The sequence below is a fragment of the Anopheles nili genome, chromosome X, assembly GCF_943737925.1.
Source record: "Anopheles nili chromosome X, idAnoNiliSN_F5_01, whole genome shotgun sequence".
Lineage (NCBI taxonomy): Eukaryota > Metazoa > Arthropoda > Insecta > Diptera > Culicidae > Anopheles > Anopheles nili.
Window position 1 is genome coordinate 11,904,895 of NC_071293.1, and position 26,970 is coordinate 11,931,864.

Here is a 26,970-nt window from a genome sequence, read left to right on the forward strand (position 1 = left end):
AAAAGAAAAAAAAAAAAGGGATAACGGGCACTCTTCGAACGTGAAATCCGTTGGGCTGAGTTTCGGCGCGCGCGAACGTGAACTGTGTGAATTGTGTGTGGCTTGCAGGAAAAACAAACGGAAAAACTGCCACAAACGGCGGGAAAACGGCGGGTGGGAGGAGGAGGAGGAAGAGGAGGGCGCGAACGGGGGAGTGATGGTGCGGGGGTTGGCGAGGGCAGACGGAGATAAAAATCGAATCATGTCAAGCGTTAAAGAGCATCCCCAGAATAGGCCACCAGCGACCAGCGAAGGTTAATGGCGAACCACTCGCGGGATGTTTTTTAGCTTCAGGCAGCACCATCGCGCCGTTTTTGGGCTGCCTTATGGGGTTGGCGTGCAGGATGGGACCTAACCACACGCAGCATCTGAACGTCCTGTGGTGGATAAAGTCTTGCTCTTTTTTTCACAAGCAATTTTTGCTTTATTATCTCCTGCATATTTCTCCTGCCAAATAAGCTCTCGCTCGGATTAGCGACACTTTGAAGCGCGCCAAACACCTGCCAAGCTCGCACGCAGATTAATTGGCGAGTTAATTTAGACTGCGGATAAAGCGAAGCGTTAGACGGGGTCATCACTAACGGTCGCCTTAAATCATCACCGGAAGGGCAACAGAAAATAGACGACCCAACCTGGTGCTGGGAGTAGGAAATTAAAAACTCAACCAACGGTAGAGGTGTGGCGGAGTGTGCGGAAATGGGGGTTGCCCCCCCCCACCCCCCGGTTGCCACCAACGAGGAGACACTCCACCCGATCAACGTCTGCATCCTGCCCCGGGTTCGGTTCCACCCCTTTCGCACAATCAACCCAAAACGACGTCGCAATCAATGGCAGGAGACATCCGGGCGAGCAGACCCAGGATGCCCTGGAGGTCTCCTGTTTTCCCTGCTGTGGGGACCTGGCTGGGGTGCTAGCGGTGGTGGCGGGGAGGGAGAATGAGTTGATGCCTGTAGGCCGTCTCCAGTGGAATGGTAGATCGATCGCATTTAGCCACGACAGAACCGTGTTTGCCTGTTCGGGACAGCAACGGGTCTCAGAATCGATCCGAAAACCTTCCACAACAGGGTGGCCCGCAGCCATTGGGTAACGATGAGTGTGCAACACCTGCAACCTGCAAACAAACCGAGCGGGAAGCGGAACAATCAGCTGGGACAATCTAAAAAACCCCCGCTCCAGCGCTCGGAACAGGTCGCAGCCCAGGACGCAGATCAATCAAATTAACTTCTCTTCATCCGCATCCGTCTATCCACAGCCGGGTGTAGTGATGGTGCTCGATCAGTGAATGGTTTCAGAGGGGGGTTAAAAAGGGGGTAGCCAAATAGACACGACCAACACTCACACCCACACCCACACCCACACTCACAACAAACATACTCCCACACCTGCGAGGAGCCAGTGCGGGAAAAAAAAACGGCCCTCGGCGTGACGACGGCAGAAAAAAAACCCGCCCGTCCGTCCAGGCAGCTGTTTCAGCCAGGCTGGATGACCTAGACCAACTGCTGGTGTATTCGCAACCTCAACACCGAGAACCACTCGCGGCAGCAAGCGAGCTTTCTTTCTCTCACACGCGGCGACCTAACCGGAACAGGCCAAAATGGTAAGCAGCTCGGATGAGAATGCGGATGCGGATGCGGAAGGCGAATGATTGAGCGGTTCTCCGATAGATGTCAGGATGGCAAGGCACCCATTAATCCCTGCCATTAGCCTTCCGGAGGTTCGGTCTTCGGTTGGGCTAATCTTGCGCTCTAAACTCCGACACGCACACGTTCTGCAGAACAGCGTTCGTTTTAGAGTTTGTTTCTTCGCCGTGTGCTCATTCTCGTTTTCTTTTCTCTTTTTTTGCTCTCTCTTTCTCTCTTTCTCTTTCTCTCTTTCTCTTTTTACGTCCTGCCCCGAACACTAGTACGGATTCGTGAACTACGCGCTCGAGCTGCTAGTTTTAAAGAACTTCGGTCTAAATATATGGGAACAAATAAAGTAAGTGACAAATCCACGCCACATCGGCGTCGTTGGTAGCCTGTTAGATAATGGTTTACCTCCCCCATCGTTACGAGGTGTTACGAGACCTCTCTCTATCTCTCTCTCTCTCTCTAGCAGTGGTGCGAGATTTTAGCGCATCCACCATATCCCTAACCCCGTGCCGTGTGGCATGTGAATTCTCCCTCGAAGAAACACTCGAACAAGCGCTCTAACAGCTCCTCGATGTTCCGTTAGTACAACACATGCATTAGCCTGCGCCTGCTAGTGCCCCGGAAGTTAATTGAATTCCGCAAGCCTAGCTGACCTACTTCGGGACTCATTTTAAAACCCCGGTGGGTTTACCAAGGCCTTAGAGGTCCTCGATTGCGGTTCTTCGCGTTCGTACGAGCGATAAATTTTTGCCACCCCATGAGACGGGCGAACGTGCAGTGTCGAAAGTGGCTCGACGCTTGGCAGAAGCCCAATCGCAGATAGTCCTCCAGGCCGACCTCCCGGCTGGTTGGCGGCAACTGCACTTTTCTTGCGCAATGGCGAAGACACGCTGTCGACACGCGCCAGCTCCCAAACTCCTAGCCTTATTCGATTTTTCGCTTGCTCTCACACTCTCGAGCTATTTTTTTGGCAACGTTTCAACTGCAGCCATTCGTTTGGTGCAGCGAGATGCACCCAGATGCAATATGTTGCATTGCATCCGAGCGTTCACAACACAAATCGCCCAATTTGTCGGCTCTGATCCGGTGGGATGAAATGAACACCCTCTCCGGTTCAGGGCGCATTCCGATGTTGGGGAATAATTTAAATCGTATGATAATGCGATCAACTGTCGTCAGCATCCTAGCGAGGAAAGCACGAACACTCTTCAAACCAGGCACGTCTGCTATCCCTTGCACCGACAGCTACACGATGGTTGACGTCCAAAGAGACGAATGCATGCTGCAAAATTCGAAGTGCCACTTTTTTGCTCCTCTCTCACGCATACAGCGTTTTATGTGCAATGCTTTTAATTAAGGCTTTCATGAGGTCGATTGGTGCATTATTAAAAAACATTCATTATGCCTCTCGCACGCCCTCTCGGGGTAGAATTCGCACTCCTTCTGTCTGTCTGCGAGCGACGAACTATTACTCATAGTTTAATTTGATATGTCCGGTGGTTTTCTTTTATGCGAATCGGAGCAAATAGAGCAGACGGGTAATTTGAGCAGAAATTTAATATCGCTTTCTGTTTGCCTCCGCAATGTGCGGTTCTGCAATAACATTCATCCGCGTGTCAAGATGGTGAAGGTTTATGGCTTTTTGTGACCGATAGGATGATTTAACTCGTGCGTGTTGCCGCATTAGGCGCTCGTTTTATTATTTAGAACCTCCTCACTAAGCCGGATTTTGTTCGTTGATAGGAAAAAGGCACAGGTTAGTATGGAGGGGCAGTTTCTGGTGAGACAGATCTACGAAGATGACATAACGTACAACCTGATAGAAGCCGCCGTAGACATACTCAGTAAGTGTCAGTGTGAAGGTGTTCCACATTTAGTGTTTTGATGTATGTCCGTATCGTAACAACGCAAAATGCTTCTTCTGCTGCAGACATTCCCGCGGGTGACATCCTGGAGCTGTTCGGTAAAACATTCTTCGAGTTCTGCCAGGACTCGGGCTACGATAAGATCCTGCAGGTGCTCGGTGCGACACCTCGCGATTTCCTGCAAAATCTTGATGCTCTACACGATCACCTCGGTACACTCTACCCGGGTATGCGAGCACCATCGTTCCGCTGCACGGAGACAAACGGACAGCTCGTCCTTCACTACTACTCGGAACGTCCGGGTCTAGAGCACATCGTGATCGGGATCGTGAAAGCGGTCGCATCGAAGCTTCACGGTGTGGACGTTGAGATCAAGATCATCCGGCGTAAGGGTGATCCGGTTGAGCCCGAACCGGCAAAGCCAACCGAACCGGTCAAGATCACGCGGCCACCAGTCGTGGCACCGGCCCAACCAGTTCCTATTACGTCACTCGATCCGGCCATGCCGGAGCTGGCCAACCTGGGCCTGTGCAAGCGCATTCTAGCCTCGAAAACGTACGGTGAATCTTATTTTTCGAATAGACTAAATAGTAGGTTTCATCATGGTCCGCTAGCGTGTTCGCCCCTCGAGAACCACACATTAACGCGTAGTCTCTCTGTACTATTTTCATCCCTTTTACCTGCCCGCAAAATTCCCCACATCCACGTCCCGAACCGCCCATCACCCAATCCGATGCTAGATCTAGCCACCTCCAAGAGCACTACCGCGCTCAAGCAACCTACCGAGTCGGCGTCCTGTCATGGCAATAAACTTAGCATAAGCAGTAGTCAAAACGGAAGCAATAGTATACCGCTCTACGGTGAGGTTAGCCAATCTAGTAAAGACACCAATACCAATTGTGATAGCAGCCAAGCGCACGGGGACGAGTGGAAGAAGACGAATGCGGCCGGAAATGCCCCCGTCGAGCGGTCGGATCATTTCCAGTTTCTAATAACGGAGATATCCGGCCCGAAAACACCGACGCGTCGCTCGGACGAGAAGGACCAGCAGGCGGAGTGTCAACTCGTGGCGAAAGGTGTATATTCTTAGAACGTACCAACACTCCTTAGCTCTGCCGAACTGACCTGATCTTCTCTGCTTCTAGAACCAATGATCTCGCCCATGACGTTTTGTAAGATTTTCCCATTTCACCTGATGTTCGACCGGAGCATGCACATTGTGCAGGCAGGACGATCGGTTTCACGTGTTATACCGAGGTAAGTAGATGAGACCATCGAGCCATTTCACACACTCCTCCAAGATGCTAAGGTAGATCTCTTCTTTCCGTCGCAGGATCTGCGAGAAGAATTGCCCTCTGCTAGCGCTATTTGAGGCAGTTCGGCCGCATTTGCAGCTGAGTTTCGAAAACATTCTGGCTCACATCAACACGATCTACGTCCTGAAGACGAAAGCGGGCGTGATGTCCAAAAGCGAGAGATATCTAAGACTGAAGGTAGGTGAAATTTATGTCGTTGATAAAAAGTGTACATCTAAATTTTAATGAGTTTTTTTTCTTCTGATAATAGGGACAAATGATGTACATTCCAGGCTCAGATTTGATACTTTTCCAGTGCTACCCTAGTGTGATGAATCTCGACGATTTGACAAAGTACGTTCTTGGTGGTTCTTTAGCTTGAATGAACACCTACATAAACCCATACTCTTTCTCAATATCATAGAAAGGGCCTGCACATCTCTGACATTCCGCTGCACGACGCCTCCCGTGATCTGGTGCTGCTCAGCGAGAAATTCGAAGCCGAGTATAAGCTCACCACCAACCTTGAAATCTTGACGGACAGGCTACAGCAAACTTACCGGGATCTGGAAAGCGAAAAGCAGAAGACGGACCGATTGCTATATTCCGTGCTGCCGAAGACAGTCGCCAATGAACTGCGGCACCAGCGCCCAGTCGCCCCCAAACGGTATGACTCAGTAACGCTGATGTTCTCCGGGATCGTTGGGTTCGGGCAATACTGCTCGGCCAACACCGACGCCGAGGGTGCGATGAAGATCGTAAAGATGCTGAACGAGCTGTACACCATCTTCGACGAGCTGACGGACTCGAAGAGCAACTCCAACATCTACAAGGTGGAGACAGTCGGTGACAAGTACATGGCAGTGTCCGGGCTGCCAGATGAGTGCGAGAACCACGCCAAGTGCATCGCTCGCCTGGCACTCGACATGCTGGATATGGCAAAGAACGTCATGATGGGCACAGAAGCGGTGGTAATAATATCCTCGTCTTACAGGGCCTTACAGGTCCATGAAGAGTTTACCCACAAGACCCTCTTTACATCCCATTCGCAGAAAATCACCATAGGGATCCATTCCGGCGAGGTCGTCACAGGAGTTATCGGCAATCGGATGCCGCGTTACTGCTTGTTCGGGAACACAGTTAACCTGACCAGCCGCACGGAGACGACGGGCGTACCAGGTCACATCAACATCAGCGAAACCACGTACAAGTGAGTGTTCAGTCTAGCAGATCTATATATTTCTGTAGCTTGCGTGGAAGAGGTAGTTTTACAACGCCGCCGGGCAGCTGAAAGTTTTCCCGCATCACGGTACGTATCGTACAACGACAGATGTGCTTCAGCGTTGGTATGCCAAACACCTGGTCGAAAGGTATCAATCCGTCCTCAAGCACCTGGCCATACTTGCATTGGAACATCTCCTTCCGGACCACATATAGATGCGGTATATACGGCAGCTCAACCATCACAGACGTTCGCAGTAACAGCTTCAAACAGGACACCAATTGCAGTGGGTAGCACCGGTTCTCGTTCTCCGCCAGTTTATCGAGAAGACTCAAGATCGGACTTGCGCCTCCATCATCCGGGCAGGGATTGGCACCGTGGCGTAGCAGTATCAGCACGATATCAGGCGCGGATGCCTGAAGCGCCACACGCAAGGGTGATGCCTTTCCGCACGAATCAATTGGCACGTCGATAAACCTGAAAGGATCCCGCAACATAAGGCACAAGACATCAACAATCTTTCCAATAACGAAGAAACTGAGCTGAAAAGATTTACTTGGTATCACGTTGCTTTTGATACGCATAAGAATACGCCGGAAAAGTGGCTCGAGCCTTTGCTGAATGGTGCAAAAAGAACACGACCGCACGCAGATTCTCATCTTGGTCATTGAAGTCACTCTTCCAGCCAGCTATAAAGTAGGGAGCATTACAGCCAAATAACGCACCCAAAAAGAGCCGCTCAAAGGTTCGCTCGCATCTGAAGATCTCCTCTGAAAACCGCAATACGAAGTCATCAGTCGTTCATCCAGCACATGAACGTCCAAGCCACCTGCCACTCACCCAGCAGATTGCGTACAATTTCCGAATCTTCCAGGCCCCAGTCCCACGCGATACGCAGGGCGATGTACAGCACATTGTGGTATTTGCCCATCAGGCATACCGAAAAGTTATCGCCTTTCATGCGGTTGTGGTACTCGATCGCGGAAGTAACAGCCAGTCCGACAGCCAGCTGCGTGGAAGCCGTCTGCCGGCCTTGAATGCACCCGGATATAACAGAATTCAGGTGACTGATGATGTCCCGCCGACCGGCTCGCGACATCAGCCCGCTGCGCTCCATCTTGTTAAAGCACTCCTCGAAGAAGATGTCGAACACGTACTCCATTGTAGCACCAAACGCACTCAGATCAATAATTCATTCAACAATCCGTGGCCGAGGGCGCTGTCTCGCGCTTGGACTTTGATCGTGGACTGAGGCGACTGAGGCCGACTGTAAGGACGTCGGGAAACGCCACCGTGAAGCCATGCAACGTAGCAACTCGAAGATGGTCTACGAAAAACACACAACAAAAATCTACCAATTCGAAAACGAACGGACAATGGCTAGCTAGGCAGGTCGGGAAGCTATATGGCTTCGATGCAGGTGTTTCACATGCGCCAGCGCGAGGACAACCGAGTAAACCCCAGAGGGAAACGAAGCTCCAGCTCATGCTATTGATTTGTGCTAAGCGGACACAAACTCCGACGACCGGTGATGTCGGAAATAGAACGCACTGTTTACATCATGCGTAAATGACCTTCGTATAGGAAATCGATGCAGATATTGTGTGCGGACATCCCTGCTGATTATGTTCGACAGCACAAACGATTCTTCACTGGCATGTGCTCTCTTAGGCGAATGTGCGTTCGATTATATAAGCTTTTAATTTTGCTTTGTTGATTCCCTAGTCGAAAATGTACATGCTCCTGTTATAAGGATAAGAGCGTTAGATAACGATAGCGCTTAGAATACCTCTCTGAATTCCAAGCATTACTAACAGGAGGCAATAATACTCTACTCCTGTATGTTTTTCATTGTCAGGTTACTCTGCGATCCCGTTAATCACGATCCCTCGTTCAACCTGGAATATCGTGGCCCGGTCGTGATGAAGGGCAAACCGGAACCGATGGACTGTTGGTTCCTGACACGCAAGGTGGCGCCGACAGCGAAGTAGACTCCCCAAACATGCAACATGCGTGGCAAAAGACGCTAACACTTCCTACCGGAGGACCGTAACTCTCGAACGTAACCGATCGCCGATCGGCGACACCTGATAGCTTTTCTTCTGAGCGGTGTATTTATAGATGTTTGACGCCTAGCGCCGGGCGGACCATTCGTTGTAACGATGTGACAAAATTGTGTAAAGACAAAAACCAAAACAAAAAAAAACCAAAACAGAAAAATTAATTTCTATACTTTAATGTACTAGTGTAGATGTATCTTTTGTACTTCTGCCAAAGCGATCCCAGATCCGTGCGACCAGGACCGAGCTCGAGCTGTACTTGTTCTACGAGCATGAACGGGCACGAGGAACGAGGCTTTCGAAACGAACCTTCTGTCCAACACTGTTTGATATGCTAGACTGTTCGATGGCTAACCCTAAGATATCTCCACGGTAGAGATGCACCGGCACGTGCACACGGTGGCATCGTTTTCCCAAAACCACCTGGTGCGCTCCAAAGCTGAGCAGTCCCGCTATTACACGGCCGTGGAGATACTTTTGTAGCCTTTTAGATAGCTGTACAATGAGAGTATTTATAAAGCGGTATAGTTTTTTCGTTACAAGTGTAGCAAGTAGGTAAAACTGGTAGTCTTCTAAAGATCTAGTAGATTGACGCAAACATAAACAGTAGCTAATAGAACGGGCCAATCGTGATAGATGTACAACTAGTGGAAATGCAACATCGGTGCCAACCCGAACAACCAACAGCCATTTTGCGCGATTAAGCTATTTAAAGACAAGCAACAGTAAGCGTTACACAAGCGAATCCGATGTCTAGAGATACACTCCATTAACATTTCAGCATTGACACTACGTCGCACGGTCTCTATCTCTCATCCTACACACTGACACCGCGCAATCATACATACATTCATCGATACATTTGCATCAACGGACAAACAACTCTAACCGAGGTGCGGGCGGTATGCTACGAGAGATAGCGCATCATGCTTAGATGTGAGTGATTCCTAACATAATAAAAAACAAAACAAAAGATGTTATACCAGAGCAAACAAATAAAGTCTAACTAACCTCTCTACATTCTAACGTGGTGTAGCACCGGCAGATTATACGTTAGCATAAGTGTCGTTAATAACATGATCTTGCCAAACATAAACTCTAACCCTTTCGAATTGGTCGTGTGCATTATTCGATTTTTTCTTCAGTTTAATTTAGTAATAGTCATTCGTAAAGCTTCGCTGTACACATCCTTTTCCTAATGAAAATTAACCGAAAGCTTTCAAAGCTCTTCTAGCTTTCTTCTTTTGATGTAATAAAGCTCTTTGATGTAAAAAAGCTGCGCTGTTACAAGCTTTCGGCAAAAGCTTTACAATCAATATATAAAAAATCCTGTAATTCGGTAAGGTAATACCCGCGATACCTTTTCCAAGTATAATTTTGTAGTTTTATCATTGGTTACATTCAGTTAAGCTTCCTTCTTAATGACGTAGCGTCTTAAGTTACGCCTATAACAGCGGATATTCTTATATCTAAAAAATTCAACGAGCATTTTCTCACGAACAATAATCTCTTTTGAACTCATTATCCATATCCGCTCGTACGGGAGCCTTATTGAGTGGACATACTCGCACGGTCGTACGCATCTCCATCAGCTGAACCTGAATCTCCTGTACGTAGACGCGCGGCACCATCAGCAGCCTCCAGGTGAGCGGATTAAGCGGATTCGTGCGATATTCCCAGGTAAGCATCACCTTGAGAGGTTTCCCAACGTGAGTTCCTGCGAGTATGGCCGAGTAGTTGCCTCCAGGCTCGAAGTAAACCGGATTCTTCGAGAAGTCCATCTTGCCAGATCTAACACCTCCTTCACCGTACAACTCCAGTGACATCTTACCGATCTCGCCGCCATGGATCAGGCTTTCGTCCTCGTTGGAGACGCTCATTGTAACACGGAAGTGTGATCCTAAAAGAAGGCTCAACTGAGTATCATCCACGACTAGGCGCTGCCCAACATACTCTATGGTTTCAGCAGATCAGTTCTACTCACGGCAATACGGTGAATCAGCCGCCGTAATCATGTAGACACTCAACGGAGCGTTCGGTTCTGTCATGACACCGCTCTCGATCAGCCGATTGTAGCTCTCCTTCGCCTTTAACCCGAAATCGATGCAGTAGTGCCCGTCTCGGTCACATTCAAAGCATTCACCACGCAGGAACTGAGCATACGATCCGCACCCAATTCCCACAAACGGGCATTTATTGACGATGCTGTCCGTGAAGAACTGATGGCATCGCAGGTGATTGCACCCGAAGAACTCCTGAAAGCCCCAGAAAAACGACTCATCGTGCTTGCGGATGAACTTGTTCATCGGATCGCTGCAGCCTGGCTGGTTGTAGCCTCCATTTGGGTAGAAGTCGACGTGACCGATTGGCTGGTACATCCCGAGGCCACCTTTGCTCACCCACTCGGAAGCATCTGAGTGGATCACGTCCACAAATTGGGCGTCACTGCGATCCAGCCGCACCAGAGGATCTGTGTCTGAGAACAATGGTTCCGCTGGATCTAAGCCCGTAATCCGGCCTAATTTTAAACCGAAGTCCTTCTGCAGATGGTAGCCAGCGTACCCGCAAAGATGCGACCCAAGTGAATGCCCCAGCAGGTGTACCTTGTCCAAGTTCTCTAATCCCAACTCAACCTGGAAAGAGCGAGCAAACCAAAACTGAGCTCGAACGTACCCAAATGAGAATCCTGCTGCCAACCGCTTACATATAGCAGGTGTATCACGTGCGCCGTAATCGCCCCGATAAGTCGGATATTGGCGCAACATTGTGTGTACGGAGGGTTCGATGCCTTTCGCCAGTCAATCACGACGCAGCTGGCCGTGTGGTCCGGATCGTTGTCTATAAGGGCGTTCACCATCTGCTGGATCTATTCGACGAAAGGCAGAGAATGAGTCAGAGATTTGGGAGAGTCGAGGCAACGAAGCAACGAACCATACCCAGGGACGATCGCCTGACTCTATATAGCCATGTGTCACGAAGTAGATCCGACCCCTAGGGTTGATGCCAAGTTTCCGTACACTACGCGGACTATTGATGTCGAGAAACTGCGGATGGCTGGTGTTGGACTTCACGAACACAGGATAACGAACGTCCACCTGTGAGGGTGTCTGTGGATGATACGCCACCGGTCGTTTCTCGTCTATCCAGGGATAGGTGATCGGAAAGCATCCATATACACCATAACATCGCACATCCTCTGGTATAGAGAACTCTCCTGCGCACGTTTGTTTGAGCAACAACAAAATGGAAATGAAAAAAAGACAAAACTTCAATACTTCGTACATCTTGTTTACGAATAACGAACAGGTCAAGGTCGCCCAATCGTAAATGAAAACAAAAACGAAAGCCACTGATGACTGACATTGTTTGTCCGGACTTGTGATCTATTTTTCACCCTCTTGAAATGCGTAACGCGCCCTTGCAAGCTTTTCTTACAGTTGTTGACACCTACCACTTGTCTTGTTATTCTCAGTACTCAGTGGTTGATTGTGAATGACTTTCATTAACGAGTTGTTGTACTCATGGTTTGCCATTAACAGCATAGTTTGCAGCAGAATTCCGGTGTGGTTCGCTATTTCCATGGTTGATCGTGTTACAACACCGTCGTGGACACTTCACTTTATGCAAAACACGCAACGCACATATATTTGCCCACTTGCTGCTTTTTAACAGCTAAAACTACTTTAACACACCCAATCGTAAGCCCTCTGTCTTACCGAGCTCACGAATGTCTACAACCCAACTAATGGTGAAAGGCGGACTACTTTGACCACGTTCGAACAATTAGTCACCTCAGCATAAAAAAGGGAAAAAAAACAAGCACCCACCGATCGAGTGCGCTGAAATCAAATGAATTTCAAATAAGTTACACACATGCAGGATTCATCATCGGCCCATGTCTTGGAGACAAAGACAGCTGATAAGCGGATTGATTGCACGACGAGCGAGAGCGCCAGTCCTAGAAACAGGCGAGGGTTTCCGTGTAAGAAATAATCTAAAAAATACTCCACTGCTTCTAGCACGCGTGTCGACATCCCGATGTTGAAATCGCATTCAATCAGCTCCTATAGAGCGTTGGGGATTCTTTATTTACTTTGGGGACGTTTATTAATTACATTGTAAACGTAACTACGATTTTAGAATCACAAAACGGCTTAAAATAAAAGAGGAACACGTTGTTTGATGTCTGCATCGAAACATTTTTTTTTTCTTCGCATACATTTCTGAATATTAACACGTGCACGTTTCAAGGTTAAATTAATAATGGCTTTAATGATGACCCTATTTAGAAACAAATAAGATCTATAAAGTTGTGACTAAAATTAATCCTCCGTGTAGTAATACCGCCTCCCATAGATCCTTATGAACATATGGACGTTGCAGACAATTATCGAACTGAAAATGCGATCGTTGACTTAGTGATGATAGCGGCATCATGACAAGACCATAACCCCATTCCAGCACATTAACCAGCTGTCGAACTCCAACGTCCTCTTACTCCAAAGTCTAGAATTACCATCCTGAACCCCCGACGCCGAAGAAAACCACATGGAATCGTATACCCTTCGGTCCATCACGCTTTCGATAGTCCCTTCAATAGAAAAGAGCAGAAAAAATATACGCAGCCTTCGACCCACCGAGCTTCCGCAAATGGGCAATGGCGATCGGCGAGTGTATGACTTTGGCATTTACGTCACTGATAGCGGACGTCCAGACAAAGTTCAAACGCGCTGTTGATTGGTAAATACGGTGCAAGTCCATTGCCTCAACAACACGCGGTGCCCTTCGTCCCGGATAGGGACTCGTTCCGGCGTCAAACCAGGGCAGAAGCCGGATTTTGACATTTGCCCGTGCCCGAGAGCAGCTTATCATACACGCGATTGCCTTGAATCTGCTGCGAGTGCGGCAATACAATTATAAAAAAAAACAGGCTGGTTAAGTTAGAACTAAGTAGGTAGTGTATATTTATATTTAGCATCTCTATAGTAATACATTGCATTGATAAGGCTTGTTGCGTTTCACTGTGCTGGATGATCAAGGATGTGCGATAAGGATGTGTGCGTAGAAATGAAGAATCGTTAGAATACACCAGGGGAAGGTTATGGACGATTGCGCGGTTTGCACTTCAAATCGGATATCACGATGAAGTCGTTGGTAGTGACTGGAACGTCGTATGTAGGGCACATCCTCAGCTTTATGCGCTGCGTGAGTGATTGATGAGTGAACACCATCACGTGCTCTATATAGATTCGTGATGCAGTGAACAGACGCCAGGTGAATGGGTTTAGCAGGTTCATATCGTGTTCATATCCAACGCTGATAGATTTCGGTCTACCATTACCGTACGCCGTGAGAATGCTGGAGTATTCACGGCCCGGCTCGAACAATCTGTAGAGTACATTCAATCAGTATTTTTATCACATATTACCAAGACCAGTACGCTGGACTACTCACATAGGTTCTTCGTTGAAATAGATCTGCTTAGGTTTGGCATCTCCGAGACCGTGGAGGTACAGCAAGATTTTACCAATCTCGGGCCCATGTGCTAGACTCCTAGCGGAGTCCGAAATCTTAACGGTGATCTTGAAGTTTTGCGTCAGGAACGGTTCGCTGGGGTTCGTTTTGAAAAACAGCTGCAACGGGACGTGTCTGAGTGGATTCACTCTCCCTCGCAGGACCAGCTGGTTGTAACCGGTGGAGCTGTTGAGGCCGAACTCCACACACCGGGCGTCATTTGCGGTACAGTCGAAGCACTGCCCACTCTGATACTTCTCATACGAGTCACACGCGACGGCCACCATGGGGGTTTTAATACTTTCGATGAAATACTTGTACGATCGCGAGTGACTACAGCTCAGGAAATGGAACACGTTGGAAACGAAGCGGTCGCGGGAGTGTTTCCACAGGTCCTGCTGGCAGCCGGGTTGGTTGAAGCCCCCATTTGGATAGAAGTCCACGTGGCCTATAGGTTCGTGAAGTCCTAGGCCGATGTTTGACACAAACGGTGTCGCATCGCTGTGCACGATATCGACGAACTTGGCATCGCTTGGATCCAACCGGACGATCTCGTTGGTTTCACTAAAAGCCAACTCTGCCGGGTCCAGACCCGTTATCCGGCCAAGATGTAGACTTAAGTTAGCCCGAAGCGTGTAACCGGCGTACCCCGATAGGTGTGAACCGAGCGAGTGTCCGATCATGTGCACTTTGTCCAGATCGGGCAGATTTAGCTCATGCTGTGAAAAAAGCAAATTGCATTACTCTGCCGGAATTTAAAGTTCATTTTTCGTTTAATTCGCGTACCATTATCATCTCAATGACGTGCGCTGCGAATGTTCCCACCACTCTTATGTTGGCACACGCCTGGTTGTACGGAGGTTTGGAGCCATTTCCCCAGTCTATCACTATGACAGTAGCGTCCGGATCCCTTTCTAGCAGTGCCTCAAGCATTTGTTTGATCTAGAGTTTGACAAAGAGAACCACACCTTCAAAACTAATGTTTTTAGAACAAGCATTCATCTTCCTACCCATAATGTGCTGCCTCTCTCCAGAAAACCATGCGTAATGAAGTAAATCAACCCGTCTGGGTTTATACCGGCCCTATGTACTGTCTCTGGATCGTCAATGTCGATGTACTTCGGGAAGGACATATTTTGACTATTAAAAACCGCGAACGTGGCGTTGATTTTCGAGGGATCCTCTGGAAACAGCGATATAGGCCGCCGAACGCTGGTCCAAGGAAACGTTATAGGAAAACAGTCAAACATGCCATAGCATGGAGCCGAATCCGGATCCGCTGTAGCGTGGAAAAGATCACAAATTATTAGCAACATAAGACGTAGCCGGCGATCGAGTTTGGTTGTACCTGTAGGAGATTTCGATGTGTCATTCGGACGGAAATCACTCAGATTGTTGCTTAAAACTACCAATGTGGAAAACAGAATGCCTGTGTTGTTCACCATCATCGTAGCAAGTGATTTAAAGAATAACCAATGACGCAGCACGTTCCATTGACTGCAACAGGCTATAGCTATACTTAACACCCCGTGTTTATTTCTGTCTAATGGCTGCAGCTCGAATGTGTCGATCTTTGCGTTTGATTGAAGGTACTTCGCTTTAGTGTGTTCAATGCAATTATATCCACCTTACGAACGCTCAATTCGCATTGCACAGTTTTCACATAGAAACTACTAAACCAATCTCTTCGAAAAACTATTTCTTATGAAGTATACTAGCCGCGTTGATTTTTCCCTCAAAATTATTTCGGATTAGCGTGTTCTGTTCACTGTGAGCGGAATCCTGTTACTGATCTGAAGCCATCCCAGAGCGAGCTATTTAGCTTTGAGTAGCACTTGCAATCATGCAAGTGCCAAAGAGAACTCTGCAAAGCTACTCACGCTCCCGAAACCACGCGGGAGATGAAAAGAGAGTCCCTAGGGTGGATGATAATGCGAGGCTCTTGAAGCATAGACTAAAAAGGAATGAACTAACGGATGCTGAGAAGAGTTCCGGCCGCTAGAGATGTGCCCGATTTCACCGAAAAGCAGCAGAAGCAGCGGTTCAACGCGGCAACATGTAATCTTTTAATTGAATGATGCTGCAGTAAATTACTTTTAAATGCATCGCATCTGTTGAGGAAGTCACTTCCACCCCTCGAATAAGGCGAAAAACACATCTGAAGCTCATGACTTAGGCGGACAGGCTTCATTGCGCATTTATTACAATGTAAAGGAGTTCAAGGAATAATACCCCTACACATTTTTACAATTCACCTGCATTCGAAAGAAGTAATGACCTTGCTATTATCTATCGTCAACAATGACCTACTGCATGAGACAAGGACACGCCATTCGACTGTGTCGTAATATCTTTCCGATTCAAAGTGCAAACCCGTACAGGAGCCCCCTGGGGTTATTCCGACTTCTGGAAGCGGATGTTTAAAGAGTCTAGCCTGATCATGTGCAAAATATTTATTAATCCGCGCGAGATGCGTTTGATAAGGTAGAGAACGACACACCCCCGATGACGTCAAACGAGTGTACGGTGGTTAGAATATTGCGATGTAGTAACACCACCCGATATAGCGACACAGTATTCGGTTCAACGTAAAACACCTTCAAACATCGATTCGGTTTAGTCTTTTGGTTTAGGTTTATTGTCGAATAGATAGTGACTCTCGAGGCGGGGGTCTAGATGATGTTAAAATAAATGTTTACCCTAATGCGTTAGTGGTGACTAAAGAGATTCAAATAAATATGCCATGTTAGTGGAAGTAGTGGATTGTTCAATTTCTTTTTTTTTGTGTTTTAGTTAATGAAGTCATGATTTAAGTGCAAGAGAAATAGGACAGGAGATAAAGAGAGAGAGAGAAAGATAAATGTAGAATTTGAAGGAAACAACACCGTTAATGCAAATACAAATTGTGCTGCACCGTCAGCAGTAAGTAGCGCAGGTTCCATGGAATAGTACAGGCCCATTGAGGACTTCTCACTCCGGAGGGGAACGTTGAATAACGAGCTCTATCTTGTCACCCGCCGCCGCGATCAGAGGCACCGTAAGGCAACAGTCGAAATCCTGCGTTTTTGTTCCATTCACCTGCACATGCAAGATAAGAATGATCGATAGATTAATAAAGATCAACTGATAAGAACAGCTACAACCGTACCTGTACGATTCGGTCGAAGGGTCGTAGCTGTCCGGCCAGATCAGCAGGTCCGCCTGACCGGATGCGGTTTATGTAGACGCCTCGCTCGTACAAGCCATCTGACACAGAGAACCCGTAATCGTCGTACACGCGATCCTTGAACAGTGTCACCTGCATCGTCCTAAGCGTTCCCTGCGAGCTACCCTGTCCGAATGAGTTGTTCGAAGCCGCATCATTGATCGACGGACTGCGAGGGCGACGTTGTACCTTAGCATACACGGCACCACCTGAGCAGTCCACTAGACCAACAGGATCCGTACGAGCGATCTGCAGGTCTACCACGTCTACGAACTTCTGCAGCAGTTTGGTGGCTGTAGTTAGCGGTACACCACTGACGCTCTCACCGTTGATCGCCAGAAGACAGTCACCCACCTGAAGCTGGCCGGTGTTGTGTGCGACTCCACCCTCAGTTAGAGCACTGATCTTGATTGGTTTTTGCAGGTCTTCACTGGCTGCAAGCGTGATCCCAAGAGGACCCCCGTTGGGTTCGAGGCGTACATTGAATACTCGTTGCTGTTGTTGAGGCTGTTCCGGAGGTGGAGGAGGATCACTCGTGTAGTCAGGTGATGCGCTCGATGCACTACCAAAGCCGACGTAGTTTGTGTTGCTGATGTTCATAGATACCATCTTGTAGTGCATGATATCGTCGTACCGATCTTCTGTAGGCTCATTCTCGCCAGTGAGCAGGTGAGCTGGTGGGAGTGGCAGGTTCTCAGTACTACTCCCGACTTGACCGGGTGCCTTTAACGTGCCAGTACCTTGGTTAGTGCCGACAGGACCTTCGTAAGAGTTCGTACTGGACCACACGGGACGACGCAGTTGATCATCCAACTGGTACGACTCCGCACCGTTGCCCATCTTTAGTATCGAAGCGTCTGCGTACCTGTATAGTGATAGAAAGTCCGTTTTTTAATCGTCTATGCGATCACCGATCAGTAATCCAAATCCCTTACCTGGTGCCATATCCAAACGCACCCTCCTCAGCACTGCCGTAGATGCCAGTCGCCTTCTGCTGAGCGTCGAACAGGAAATCCGGCAGCGAGTTTCGCTTCACCGTTAGCATGATAAACTCGTGCTTGCTCTCCTTCAGCAGCAGATCGAGGTTGTAGTGTTGTAGCGGCCGGTTGTCGACGGCCATCAACAGGTCACCAGCACGCAGTGACCCGGTTCGATGGGCCGCACTGCCCGGTTTTACCTCCGAGATCAGGAACGAACCGTGCGCATTCGCATTCACCGTAATGCCCAACCCACACCGACTCTGTCGCAGCAGTTTGATGTTGAACACGCCACTCGCTGGTACCACCGAATCGGCCATGTCAAACTCGACCTCTAACTCGACCCAGTTTGATGTTTGCGGTTGGTTGTGGTAGTGGTTCGCCACCGTCGCTGGACCGAAGTCACCCAGTATCTGACGTACGGCGGTTATGTCCAGGTTACACATCTTGTTGATGGCGATGATGCGATCACCCTTCTGCAGACATCCGGATCGTTCCGCAACCGAGTCGGGCAGGATTTGTGCGATCACGAAGCCACGTCCGCAGGCGGTTTTGGGTCCCAACACAAGACCGGAGCCTTGCGAACAGTCCAGGATGAGGTGGATCTTCTCCGCCCGGCATAACCCGACGCTCGAATGCACTAGACCATCCTCGGACGTCTGTGGTAGCGAACTCTTTCGCACCAACCGCCGGTGTTTGTTCGATGTCTGGTTTTTCCGCGAGTCAACGGTGTTGAAGCCATACCGTGGGCTAGAACATGAAATACCTGTCGAAAGTGGAGGTTCGCATATCAATTTGGAGTCAACGAAATTCATCCAAATACAACCGAGTGCTATCTAAAAGGTCCTGATCTGCTATGAGGAGATAGTGGAGATGGAACATCTTCAAAGACCATAAGGTGTTGGTGATCCTTTACTCTATTAACTCTCCGATGTTAATTTAGAACATAATGTTACTCAAAATGCTACCCACTTAACTGCGAGGGTGAGCGAGCGTGGATTAAAGAACCCCTTCCAGCACACGCCATAGGTGTATAGGGCCCTCGAGATCTGTCGGAAGCGTTCGTTCGCATCAACTCCCCAACGTGCCCTTAATTAATGGCCAAATAATTAATAACTTCTGAAAGACGCTACATAATCTCCCTCTGGCAAGCGCACAGGTCGGCTTCACCTTCGCCTCGAAGCATGGAATCGGTGGCGGTGTAGCACGCCAAAAGGGAAAGATAAAATTAGCAGCAACATATCCCGCCCACTTCCGCCCCGTGTGCGCTTCCACAGGCCGCCACCGATGTGGGGGAAAACTCATATAAAAAGGCCGCGCGATTGTCACCGCTCGTCAGCGCACATTAAGCGGCCCTTAACCGTGCAGCTGTCACTCCAAGTGATCTCTTCGTCATGCGACGGCTAAACCCCTCCCAACCCCCCCCCCCCCTTTTCCCCCTTTTCTGGTCCCTCGTCTCGCCCCCACTGCATGGATTTTTCATCCGGCCCCGCGGGAAATGTGCAATACCCGCGCGATTGCTTCTCGGAAAACTGCCGGCGCAGCCAAACGAAAAGGCAACGGCAAGTGACGCTGCGTCAACAGAGGCGTACTGGTGCGCGTGCGCCCTTCGTAAAGTGCTCTTTTGCTGGCTTTTTTTTTTGTTTTTATTTTGTTCACCCTCATCTCTCTCTCTCTCTCTTGGTTTCAGCGTGCGAGGTCCAAAGATCATTGGCGGTGCGAGAAGCGACTCCTACAAGCACATGTGACAGCAGCCGCGACGCAGTGATTGCTGAGACTACCGCGCGAACGATCTATGAGGAGGGTGAAATAACGCACAGAAAAGGAAGAAGACAAGAGAAAAAAAAGGCACACGTAAAGTAAGGGCAAACACACAGCTCCCGAGGCGAAGAGACACGAAAGTATAACGCCATTGGAAGAAAACAAATTATAATGAGTCTAAAAATAACACCCCCCAGCCGTTGCGTTACGCTCTTAGGGGGCGAGAATGCCTGCCCAAAAGTCATACACCGATGTAGCTTAGGGGAGCGAGTGCGTACAAGATCTACGATCGATGCCGGAGTACACGCGGATGTCACGTTTACGGCTCCGTCATCCGCCAGGCTGGCAGCACTTTGAGTAGTACTCCTCACGACGTGGAGTGATGTCAGTGCCCGGTACTCCGGAGAACGCTCTGGACTCGCTTGGGTGCGGATATCGAAACGCGAATATTGCTCCCGTCTGTTTATAGGACGAGCAGCTACCCGATCATGCTCAACCATTGACCCTGATCGAATATCGACTCGCACTTGGGCGACCGAATGTGCTCGTAAAAACCTGCGCGCATTAAATTCTCGCCGAAATTCTCACCTTTTTTTTGTCGCTTCATTATTTAACGAGCTTGGGGTTCTGTATAATTACGTAATACGAATGACGTTTACGGCTCGTAAATGGAACAGGATTGCCTTCGTTTGGTCCGATTGGAGACGTGTGTGACATGCTTTCCGATGGGTAGGTTCGAGCAAAGCGCTAGCGCTAGTTCCTCGTATACCAAGCCCCAGCCACGTCCCTGGAGACACATGAGCAAGCAAGCTCGAAGAAGGCGAATTATAGCTCATCATCATCTTCACGTTTCCGGTCGGGGACTTATTATCGTGGAAATTCGAATCCCGCGGAGTGATGTATGCATTTTCCATCTCGCTAACCCCGTAGAGGAGCACAGCAACGTGATGAAAATAGACTCGGCAAAACGTGGGACGTAAGATTACCGCGAACGATACCGATATCGGGGAGGAAAGGTTTCTTGTTGCCGACAGGAAGTGGAAATGTTGCGTTGAGCTGTGCACGAAACACACGCAAAAAAAAGGAAGGCCGACACAAGCGAGATCGCATGTGCTAATTAAAATCAGCTCCAGTGGATGCTGTCAAGTGAGGCGTTGAACAAAAGATGGACGACATTCAGCTCGTCGGATGTTAGGGAGCTCAAGAACGATACGTACCTCGACGACGCACGAACGTATGGGCGGGAAGAATGTGAAGTTGTGTGTAGCCCTTGACGCAGTTGGCGTCCAGCAGAGCTGTGGCTTCCTCCAGCGAACACACGCCATTATCTACGACGCTTTCGTCTATCGACAGTATCTGATCCCCCACAGACAGTGCGCCACACCTGAGAATGAAGCAGAACAGTACGTGTAGTTGTCTACCGAAGCACGAACGTCACGACCTCACGTACCTGTCCGCGATGCTTGCTGGGAGAATGCTCGCGATGAAGATGCCATCCGGGTGCACCTCGTTTAGCTTGTAGCTGCTGTGATAGATGTCGTTAAGGTTAACCGCGCTGGAGTAGTTGCTCAGGATGAGACCAAGTTTTTCGTTGAGTGGCCGCTCGATCTCCAGCAGTAGTGGGCCCATGCTCAGCTCAACCGTCTGCATCACCGACACGTCGTACTCTATCGTGAGGTTCGTGTAACCGGACGCGTGAACATCCTTCAGAATGTGTTGAGCCTCCGAAAGGCTTTTGTTCAGCAGAGATACCTGAGTCAGAAGATATTGTCGATTCTTAACCGTGAAAACTTTGCTTCTCCAAAAGGCTAGCACACTTACGTTATCCACTCGTAGTACCCGATCGCCAGGTTTGATTTGTCCCGTTTTGAACACCGGTCCATTCATGCGCACGTTTGTCACGACGAGTGGGTATTCGCCTCCACCACGCAACGTTAGCCCTAGACAACCGTTTTCTCGCTCGACCGTGATCTGAGCGATCTTCGTCGTCACGCAGAGGCTGTTCTGGGAAACTGGAAAACCAAACAATGGTGATGCCCATCAGAAGAGTTATCTCCAGGTCGAGATCCCGATCAGATCTACTCACTGTACTCGGGGAAGGAGTACTCAATCTCGATGACGGCCGGTCCTTCACCATGGCAGAGTATACTGAAAATGTGCTGGTTGGTCAACCCGATGGTCGAAATACCGTCGACCTGATGAATGCGATCACCTGGAGCCAACAGGTCCGCCACGGGACCATTGATTGACTCCACCATCGGTGGAAAGGAGAGATCGCTGCGTTCTGAGAAGATGTTTGAATAGTGGAAGCTGTCAGTTGCACACGGCACAGGTACGCCAAAAGCTTACCTGCCAGAATGATGCCGATTTGTCCGGTGTCGCGTGGAATCGAGATGGTTGCGTAAGTAGTACCACGATCTGCCGCCAATCCGGAGTCCTCTGACTGTGCCGGACTCATCGCTCGGTCGCTAGCTGCAAAGGGAACATCAAAAAGCTTGATGAGATCGCAAAGTATTCGCTTGTATATAAGAGTTCAACGTATATGACAGAGGATAGACGCTAGTTCTCGCCAACTGCCTAATGGCACGTATAAAATTTTATGAACTAAATCGCTCAGACCGTGACACGCTCGCTGTCGGTTAGTTAGCCAGCACATCAAACAATTCGCTGAAATTCACGAAACCGCACGGCGTTACTGAGAATCCCGGACTAGCAGACTCTCCCTTGACAACCCTGCGTAGGAAAACCTCCATCGTAAACTGCCCACTGGTTGGACGCGATGTTTGTCTTATTGGAGACTCTCTGGTTGGCGGTGTTTCAAGCTCTAAAACGGCAAGCCGTTAGAGAACGAGTAAGCAAAGCAAACCACATCCGCAAACGTCAGAATCAACCCGCCGTAGCAAACAATCGACGTTTGCCAAACAAATTCTGGGCCAAGATTCGCGCGAGACTTTCACCGACGCCGTTTGTGGTACGATGTGGTGAAAAAGCGGCACCTTCTTTCATTCTGCGAAAGAGCGGATGTTCAAACAAGGCAACATTTTTTTTGCACTATTTGCAACGGCTTGAAGTTTGATAACTCTGAAAAATATATTTTATAGTAATAGGATGTCCTTTATAGATATATAAAGTACGTCTAGTATAGATTTAACATAAATTTAAATTAATTCAATGCACCTTCAAGTAGTTTCGTATGGTACAGTGCTCTTTCTAAACATCAGCAGAACATCCCGATAGAATGACGCGATGCTACAGTTCATTTATTTTCGCCCCAGCTGTTGGAATAATATTTATGCTCTATAAAAGCGGTTGTCCATCTCCACTTCATCAAACGGAAATGAAACCAAGCGACAAAAAAAGCATAATAAATCCCGTGCAGAAAGACGACGCTCACTGCCACATAATTAGCTTCCTTCATCCGCACGTACCGATAAAGAAAAACAGATAACAAAAACCCTCGCGGCCTCCAACACCATCCCAACACCTTTGACCGAACCGGAGGGAATGGCTGAATCTATCACCAAGATCGGTGATTAATGCCGGATCGTTGACCTGACACGAGGAGGCGTATGCACGGATGCACTACCCCCAAGAAAGAAAGAGAGAACGATAGAGAGAGAGCATAATTTGCAACGCACAGTCATTTATTTATAATTATGCATTTTCGCCGAAGCAGCAGCCCGGCCTGGAGAGCATGAAACGACATTAAAAGACGCATTTTCGCACATCCATCGTGGTTTCACTGCCGTCCAGAGTTAAAGAAGGCTTGGTAGGGCGACGCATCGTGGAGTGCATCAGCAGAAGGGTTTAGAACAGCAGATCACTGTCGCCTTATAAATTACACCCCACGACCGTCGACTGGTCATCCAGTACTTTTTTGTTTTTTTATTTTTTGCAAGAAGCCGTCCAAACGAAAAATAAACATTTCCATTTTGCCAATAAAACACCCGGCAGGGATGCGAAAGCAGAAGCATTATGCGAACAGCCTCCAAAACCCAACCCCGACCGGTCAGGCTGGCGACGTCGAGCCCGTTGAGGCGAGCAGGACCGCCTGCGAATGGCGCCATGCCTTCTAGGAGCCAGTGGCGGATGGAAATGTGCCAATATTAACATTTGCCGATGGCTTGCTCCTTTCCGGATGGTGCTCTACCAAGTACATTCGCTTCGACGCTCTAGCAAGCCGTTCTCCGAGTCTGTGGAGGCTGTAGTCGCCTTGGAACTCCAGGGGTTTCAACAAAACTGTAACATTTCTCTTGGCCATCTCGACGGAAACAGATTCCCTTCGAGTGCAACAACACTCAAAGTTCATCGCTATTTATGATGAGGAACCTTGGGAAGACCGTAACACGGGTATTGTACATCCAGAGTACCTAAATAGAAGTATAAAAGGCCTTCTACGTGGGAGTGTCAACCTGTTACAATACTGGCGCTACTTCAACCTTCGCACTTTCGAGACAGAACGCTCAAAACCACAAACGAAGCAGTTGATTAGCGCCGGACTTCGAACCTTCGTGATAAGAGCGCAGTACCTCAAGTCGTAACACCCACCAAAGGTCAACTACTCCTCTGTAGAAGTCGTAAAACAGTCTTCAATTGAATGGGTACAAATATACCATTTAACTTCCTTATTCCAAGCTAGCTACATGAATTGGGGGTGTTTTTTGTTCCTTGTGTTTCCTCACTTCCCTATCTCTCTCTCTCTCCTCCTCTTCCACTCTCTCCTTTCCCTCCTCCTCCTATACGGACGCTCATTGATGATTGATTCCCCTCGCAACGAGTTGGCAGCTCCGAAACTATCAGCTCTGATGACAAATTAAATGCGCTTGACTCACGATCCGTTCGCGGGTGATAGTTTTCCCTCTCTCTCTCTCTCTCTCCCCTCGTCGCTCAGTGTCCTTCTCTTTGCTTCCCTTTCCTCTCTTCTCCTTACCTCCACCATCTCCCTGCATGTGGGGTGAATCCTCAGACCGGGGCGACGGTGTTTTAAAATACTTCATCTCAAATTAATGCTTGGCACGGCGGCAATCTCAAAGCACCTTCGCATCTTCTTCACCCACCCACCCACCCACCCGTCGATCCTTTTCTCCTGGTCGGGAAAACCACGGATGATTCAGGTGGGTTGACGTTGCGCGTCTCGGTGTTGCGAGTCCGTCCCCTCGATTGATATTATTTATACTGTGACAGCAGAACGTTCGCTCCCCCGCAACGCAACCCGAAAAGAAAACCCCTTTGCAAGTGAAGCACATGGGACGGTGCTGGTTGGGTGTTCCACGCCCCGGGGAAAATAAAAAGGGACAGCCAGCTAGCGGTTAAGCAACGATGGCACCTTCGCGGCGAAGGACTATCTGGCGGGTGCAATTAATTCACCGCATGGGGCGAATCGCTTTCACTCGTTTCCACCCATTGGTTGGAAAACCAACCACATTCATGCGTGCGATAAATGCCTGACCGCTTGGGACCTGAATTGAAGCGCTTGCAGCGTGGCTGGCTGCGATAGGAGAGTGGCTAAAGAGCTACCTAAAATAGCTGATTGAGAACCTTCAAACCCCCAAAACTCCAGATAACGCAGTGCCCATGTACCCCGGCGAGAAGTAAATCGAATCGCTGCCCAGCCAATTAGTCGACAGCCAATTTTACCCAATTAGTGGCGGTTGTTCGAAATAATTAAAAACGCGGTCGCGGTAAAAAACGACCAACCCGAAACATGTGTGCCGCTTGCATCAGAACAAAACAATAACGCACGAAGCAAACCAAACGTGAAACAAAGCCCGGAAAGAATAATCATGTAACTGGGAACCGAAACATGAGGCGAGCGCATAATTAGCGGCGGTTTAAAGGGCCAGCAACGGAACAAATCGAAAACCGAACCAGATGTGGACGCGAAATGGAATGTTGAATTTTGAAGGAGGGAGAAAAAATAGTCAAACAAACCGAGCAAAACAAAAGCGCGCCGAAGATGATGAAATACAGGCTGCAATGAAGAATACAATGGCCACCCATCCCCGTGGGGTGGTTGGTAATCGAACAATAGGGAAAATACACCCTCCCCCCATTGGGGGTGGGTGATGCTTACCCGCGAACATGTTTCCGGTTGAGTGCTGAACCATGGCGGGAACGACTCCTCCAGCCTGTTCACCAGCCACTGGGTTGATGAAGGACGTTTCGGCGCTACCATCGTCCGGGGCACTCTCTCCACCCCGCCCGCTGCTAAACTTGCACGTTTTCGCGAGCACCCCACCCTTAGGGTGGCCCCCCGAACCCGACACGCAGCTCGTCGTCGAGCTGGGGGTGGCGCCGGTTGTGCCCTTCTTCGATTTCCACAGCTTCATTGCTGATGGTACACCGCCCGGTTGGGGCTTGCCCTTGCGAGGGGTTGAATTATTAGCTGCTTTTCTTTCGTCTGTGTGCGTGTGTGTGTGTGTCGATGGTTTTGTTTTTTTTTCTTCTCTTCTCTTCGACTCTTCTTCACTCACTTCCGAACGAACGAATTGTTTATATCATTGCTTCAGGCAGAGAAAAAGAAAGAAAATGCACGCTTAGTGTCAGAACATTTCACCAGCGGGCGAGATATTTTCACCACCGGTGAGAAGAAGGGAGCTGCGGGAAAGCGGGGAAGGTTGTGATGAACAAATTATGCTTTTAAAACGCGAATAAACACCTCCCAAAAGGTGAGCGAGTGCGTCTGCGAAGGTTAGCAGAGGAAGAAAAAACAAATCGCCCTCCCGCCCCCTCGGGAAAACTCGCCGCGGAAATTGGAAATGGAGCGAACTTCACGCCCCTCACCGCTTTTGGAGAAGAGAAGCGAACATCCCGCGAGATGCGTGCGATTCGTGCGTGCGTGCGTGCGTGATACGCACACGCCGGTTGCGATGTGGAGGAGTAGAGCTTGCAGAGGCGTAGTGGGAACCAAACAACAAGCCGCGATGGGCCAAAAGTCTATTTTTAAAGGACGGCAGGAAAAACCTCCTCGCCGGCAAAGAGAGGAAGAAGGAGGGGGACGCGCGACGGCGGTTGAAATAACAACAACGGAAAGAAGAAGGAGAGAGAGAAAAAAAAAACGAAGAAGCGAGTGTCTCGAATCGGCGCGTCTGGCGAGTCACAGCGCAATTGATCTTTGGGAAGATGAGATTTAAGCGCGCCAGGCTGGGAAATCTCAAGGATGTTGAAGGGTGGTTTCTTTTTCCATCCACCACGGTGTTGGCTTGACGTTTCCGCGTCAAGGTGACGCCAACACGCTACTGTTCAACACCAGCGTCCAGATCCAGCTCGATCACATCACAGTACACTGGATTTCGTGCAAGACACCCCAACAGCTGCTACGTTGGTTGCGAAAGCGCTCGTTGGAGCCCATCCGGTGATGTTCTGCAACACTATTGCGAGATTCTTCTTCTTCTTCTTCTT

At 49.0% G+C, this 26,970-nt stretch overlaps 5 protein-coding genes across 5 annotated transcripts; 1 reads left to right on the top strand and 4 right to left on the bottom strand.

The window, feature by feature from the left end:
- Positions 1-1,500: 1,500 nt before the first annotated feature.
- On the top strand, positions 1,501-9,125 carry LOC128729267 (guanylate cyclase soluble subunit beta-1). The gene is made up of 11 exons (XM_053822932.1): positions 1,501-1,636; positions 1,943-2,016; positions 3,414-3,514; positions 3,601-4,125; positions 4,276-4,611; positions 4,681-4,792; positions 4,869-5,028; positions 5,102-5,184; positions 5,255-5,801; positions 5,883-6,040; positions 7,911-9,125. The coding sequence occupies exons 1-11, from the start codon at positions 1,634-1,636 to the stop codon at positions 8,041-8,043; spliced, it is 2,232 nt and encodes a 743-aa protein (XP_053678907.1). The 5' UTR covers positions 1,501-1,633; the 3' UTR covers positions 8,044-9,125.
- Positions 6,049-7,214, bottom strand: LOC128729268 (uncharacterized). The gene is made up of 3 exons (XM_053822933.1): positions 6,893-7,214; positions 6,609-6,822; positions 6,049-6,529 (listed from the first exon to the last, which is right to left on the bottom strand). Exons 1-3 carry the CDS (start codon positions 7,212-7,214, stop codon positions 6,049-6,051), a joined length of 1,017 nt encoding a protein of 338 aa, XP_053678908.1.
- A 480-nt stretch (positions 9,126-9,605) lies between the features above and the next one.
- LOC128728740 (pancreatic triacylglycerol lipase) lies at positions 9,606-11,693 on the bottom strand. The gene is made up of 5 exons (XM_053822384.1): positions 11,564-11,693; positions 11,049-11,326; positions 10,817-10,978; positions 10,097-10,745; positions 9,606-10,012 (listed from the first exon to the last, which is right to left on the bottom strand). The coding sequence occupies exons 1-5, from the start codon at positions 11,691-11,693 to the stop codon at positions 9,606-9,608; spliced, it is 1,626 nt and encodes a 541-aa protein (XP_053678359.1).
- A 1,382-nt stretch (positions 11,694-13,075) lies between these two features.
- Positions 13,076-15,074, bottom strand: LOC128728980 (pancreatic triacylglycerol lipase-like). Its single transcript, XM_053822630.1, has 5 exons — positions 14,975-15,074; positions 14,637-14,905; positions 14,413-14,568; positions 13,567-14,345; positions 13,076-13,500 (listed from the first exon to the last, which is right to left on the bottom strand). The coding sequence occupies exons 1-5, from the start codon at positions 15,072-15,074 to the stop codon at positions 13,212-13,214; spliced, it is 1,593 nt and encodes a 530-aa protein (XP_053678605.1). The 3' UTR covers positions 13,076-13,211.
- Positions 15,075-16,272: 1,198 nt separating this feature from the next.
- On the bottom strand, positions 16,273-25,898 carry LOC128728793 (glutamate receptor-interacting protein 2). The gene is made up of 9 exons (XM_053822438.1): positions 25,643-25,898; positions 21,919-22,041; positions 21,656-21,853; positions 21,391-21,581; positions 21,020-21,321; positions 20,787-20,953; positions 17,767-18,574; positions 16,775-17,696; positions 16,273-16,704 (listed from the first exon to the last, which is right to left on the bottom strand). The coding sequence occupies exons 1-9, from the start codon at positions 25,896-25,898 to the stop codon at positions 16,597-16,599; spliced, it is 3,075 nt and encodes a 1,024-aa protein (XP_053678413.1). The 3' UTR covers positions 16,273-16,596.
- Positions 25,899-26,970: the final 1,072 nt, after the last annotated feature.

Excerpts from the sequence above, each read along its gene's own strand:
- LOC128729267 (XM_053822932.1), top strand. Across the intron at positions 3,515-3,600 it reads AGCCGCCGTAGACATACTCA|ACATTCCCGCGGGTGACATC; the intron begins GTAAGTGTCAGT and ends CTTCTGCTGCAG. Across the intron at positions 5,029-5,101 it reads AGAGATATCTAAGACTGAAG|GGACAAATGATGTACATTCC; the intron begins GTAGGTGAAATT and ends TTCTGATAATAG.
- LOC128729268 (XM_053822933.1), bottom strand. The coding sequence starts at position 7,214 with ATGGAGTACGTGTTCGACATCTTCTTCGAGGAGTGCTTTAACAAGATG. Across the intron at positions 6,823-6,892 it reads AATTGTACGCAATCTGCTGG|AGGAGATCTTCAGATGCGAG; the intron begins GTGAGTGGCAGG and ends TGCGGTTTTCAG. Across the intron at positions 6,530-6,608 it reads CAAAAGCAACGTGATACCAA|GTTTATCGACGTGCCAATTG; the intron begins GTAAATCTTTTC and ends GGATCCTTTCAG.
- LOC128728740 (XM_053822384.1), bottom strand. The coding sequence starts at position 11,693 with ATGGAAATAGCGAACCACACCGGAATTCTGCTGCAAACTATGCTGTTA. Across the intron at positions 11,327-11,563 it reads TGAGAATAACAAGACAAGTG|GAGAGTTCTCTATACCAGAG; the intron begins GTAGGTGTCAAC and ends AAACGTGCGCAG. Across the intron at positions 10,746-10,816 it reads ACGTGATACACCTGCTATAT|GTTGAGTTGGGATTAGAGAA; the intron begins GTAAGCGGTTGG and ends CGCTCTTTCCAG.
- LOC128728980 (XM_053822630.1), bottom strand. The coding sequence starts at position 15,074 with ATGATGGTGAACAACACAGGCATTCTGTTTTCCACATTGGTAGTTTTA. Across the intron at positions 14,906-14,974 it reads CACATCGAAATCTCCTACAG|CGGATCCGGATTCGGCTCCA; the intron begins GTACAACCAAAC and ends TCCACGCTACAG. Across the intron at positions 13,501-13,566 it reads TATTTCAACGAAGAACCTAT|ATTGTTCGAGCCGGGCCGTG; the intron begins GTGAGTAGTCCA and ends TGTACTCTACAG.
- LOC128728793 (XM_053822438.1), bottom strand. The coding sequence starts at position 25,898 with ATGAAGCTGTGGAAATCGAAGAAGGGCACAACCGGCGCCACCCCCAGC. Across the intron at positions 20,954-21,019 it reads CCAGCAAGCATCGCGGACAG|GTGTGGCGCACTGTCTGTGG; the intron begins GTACGTGAGGTC and ends CTTCATTCTCAG. Across the intron at positions 16,705-16,774 it reads CCTTCGACCGAATCGTACAG|GTGAATGGAACAAAAACGCA; the intron begins GTACGGTTGTAG and ends TTGCATGTGCAG.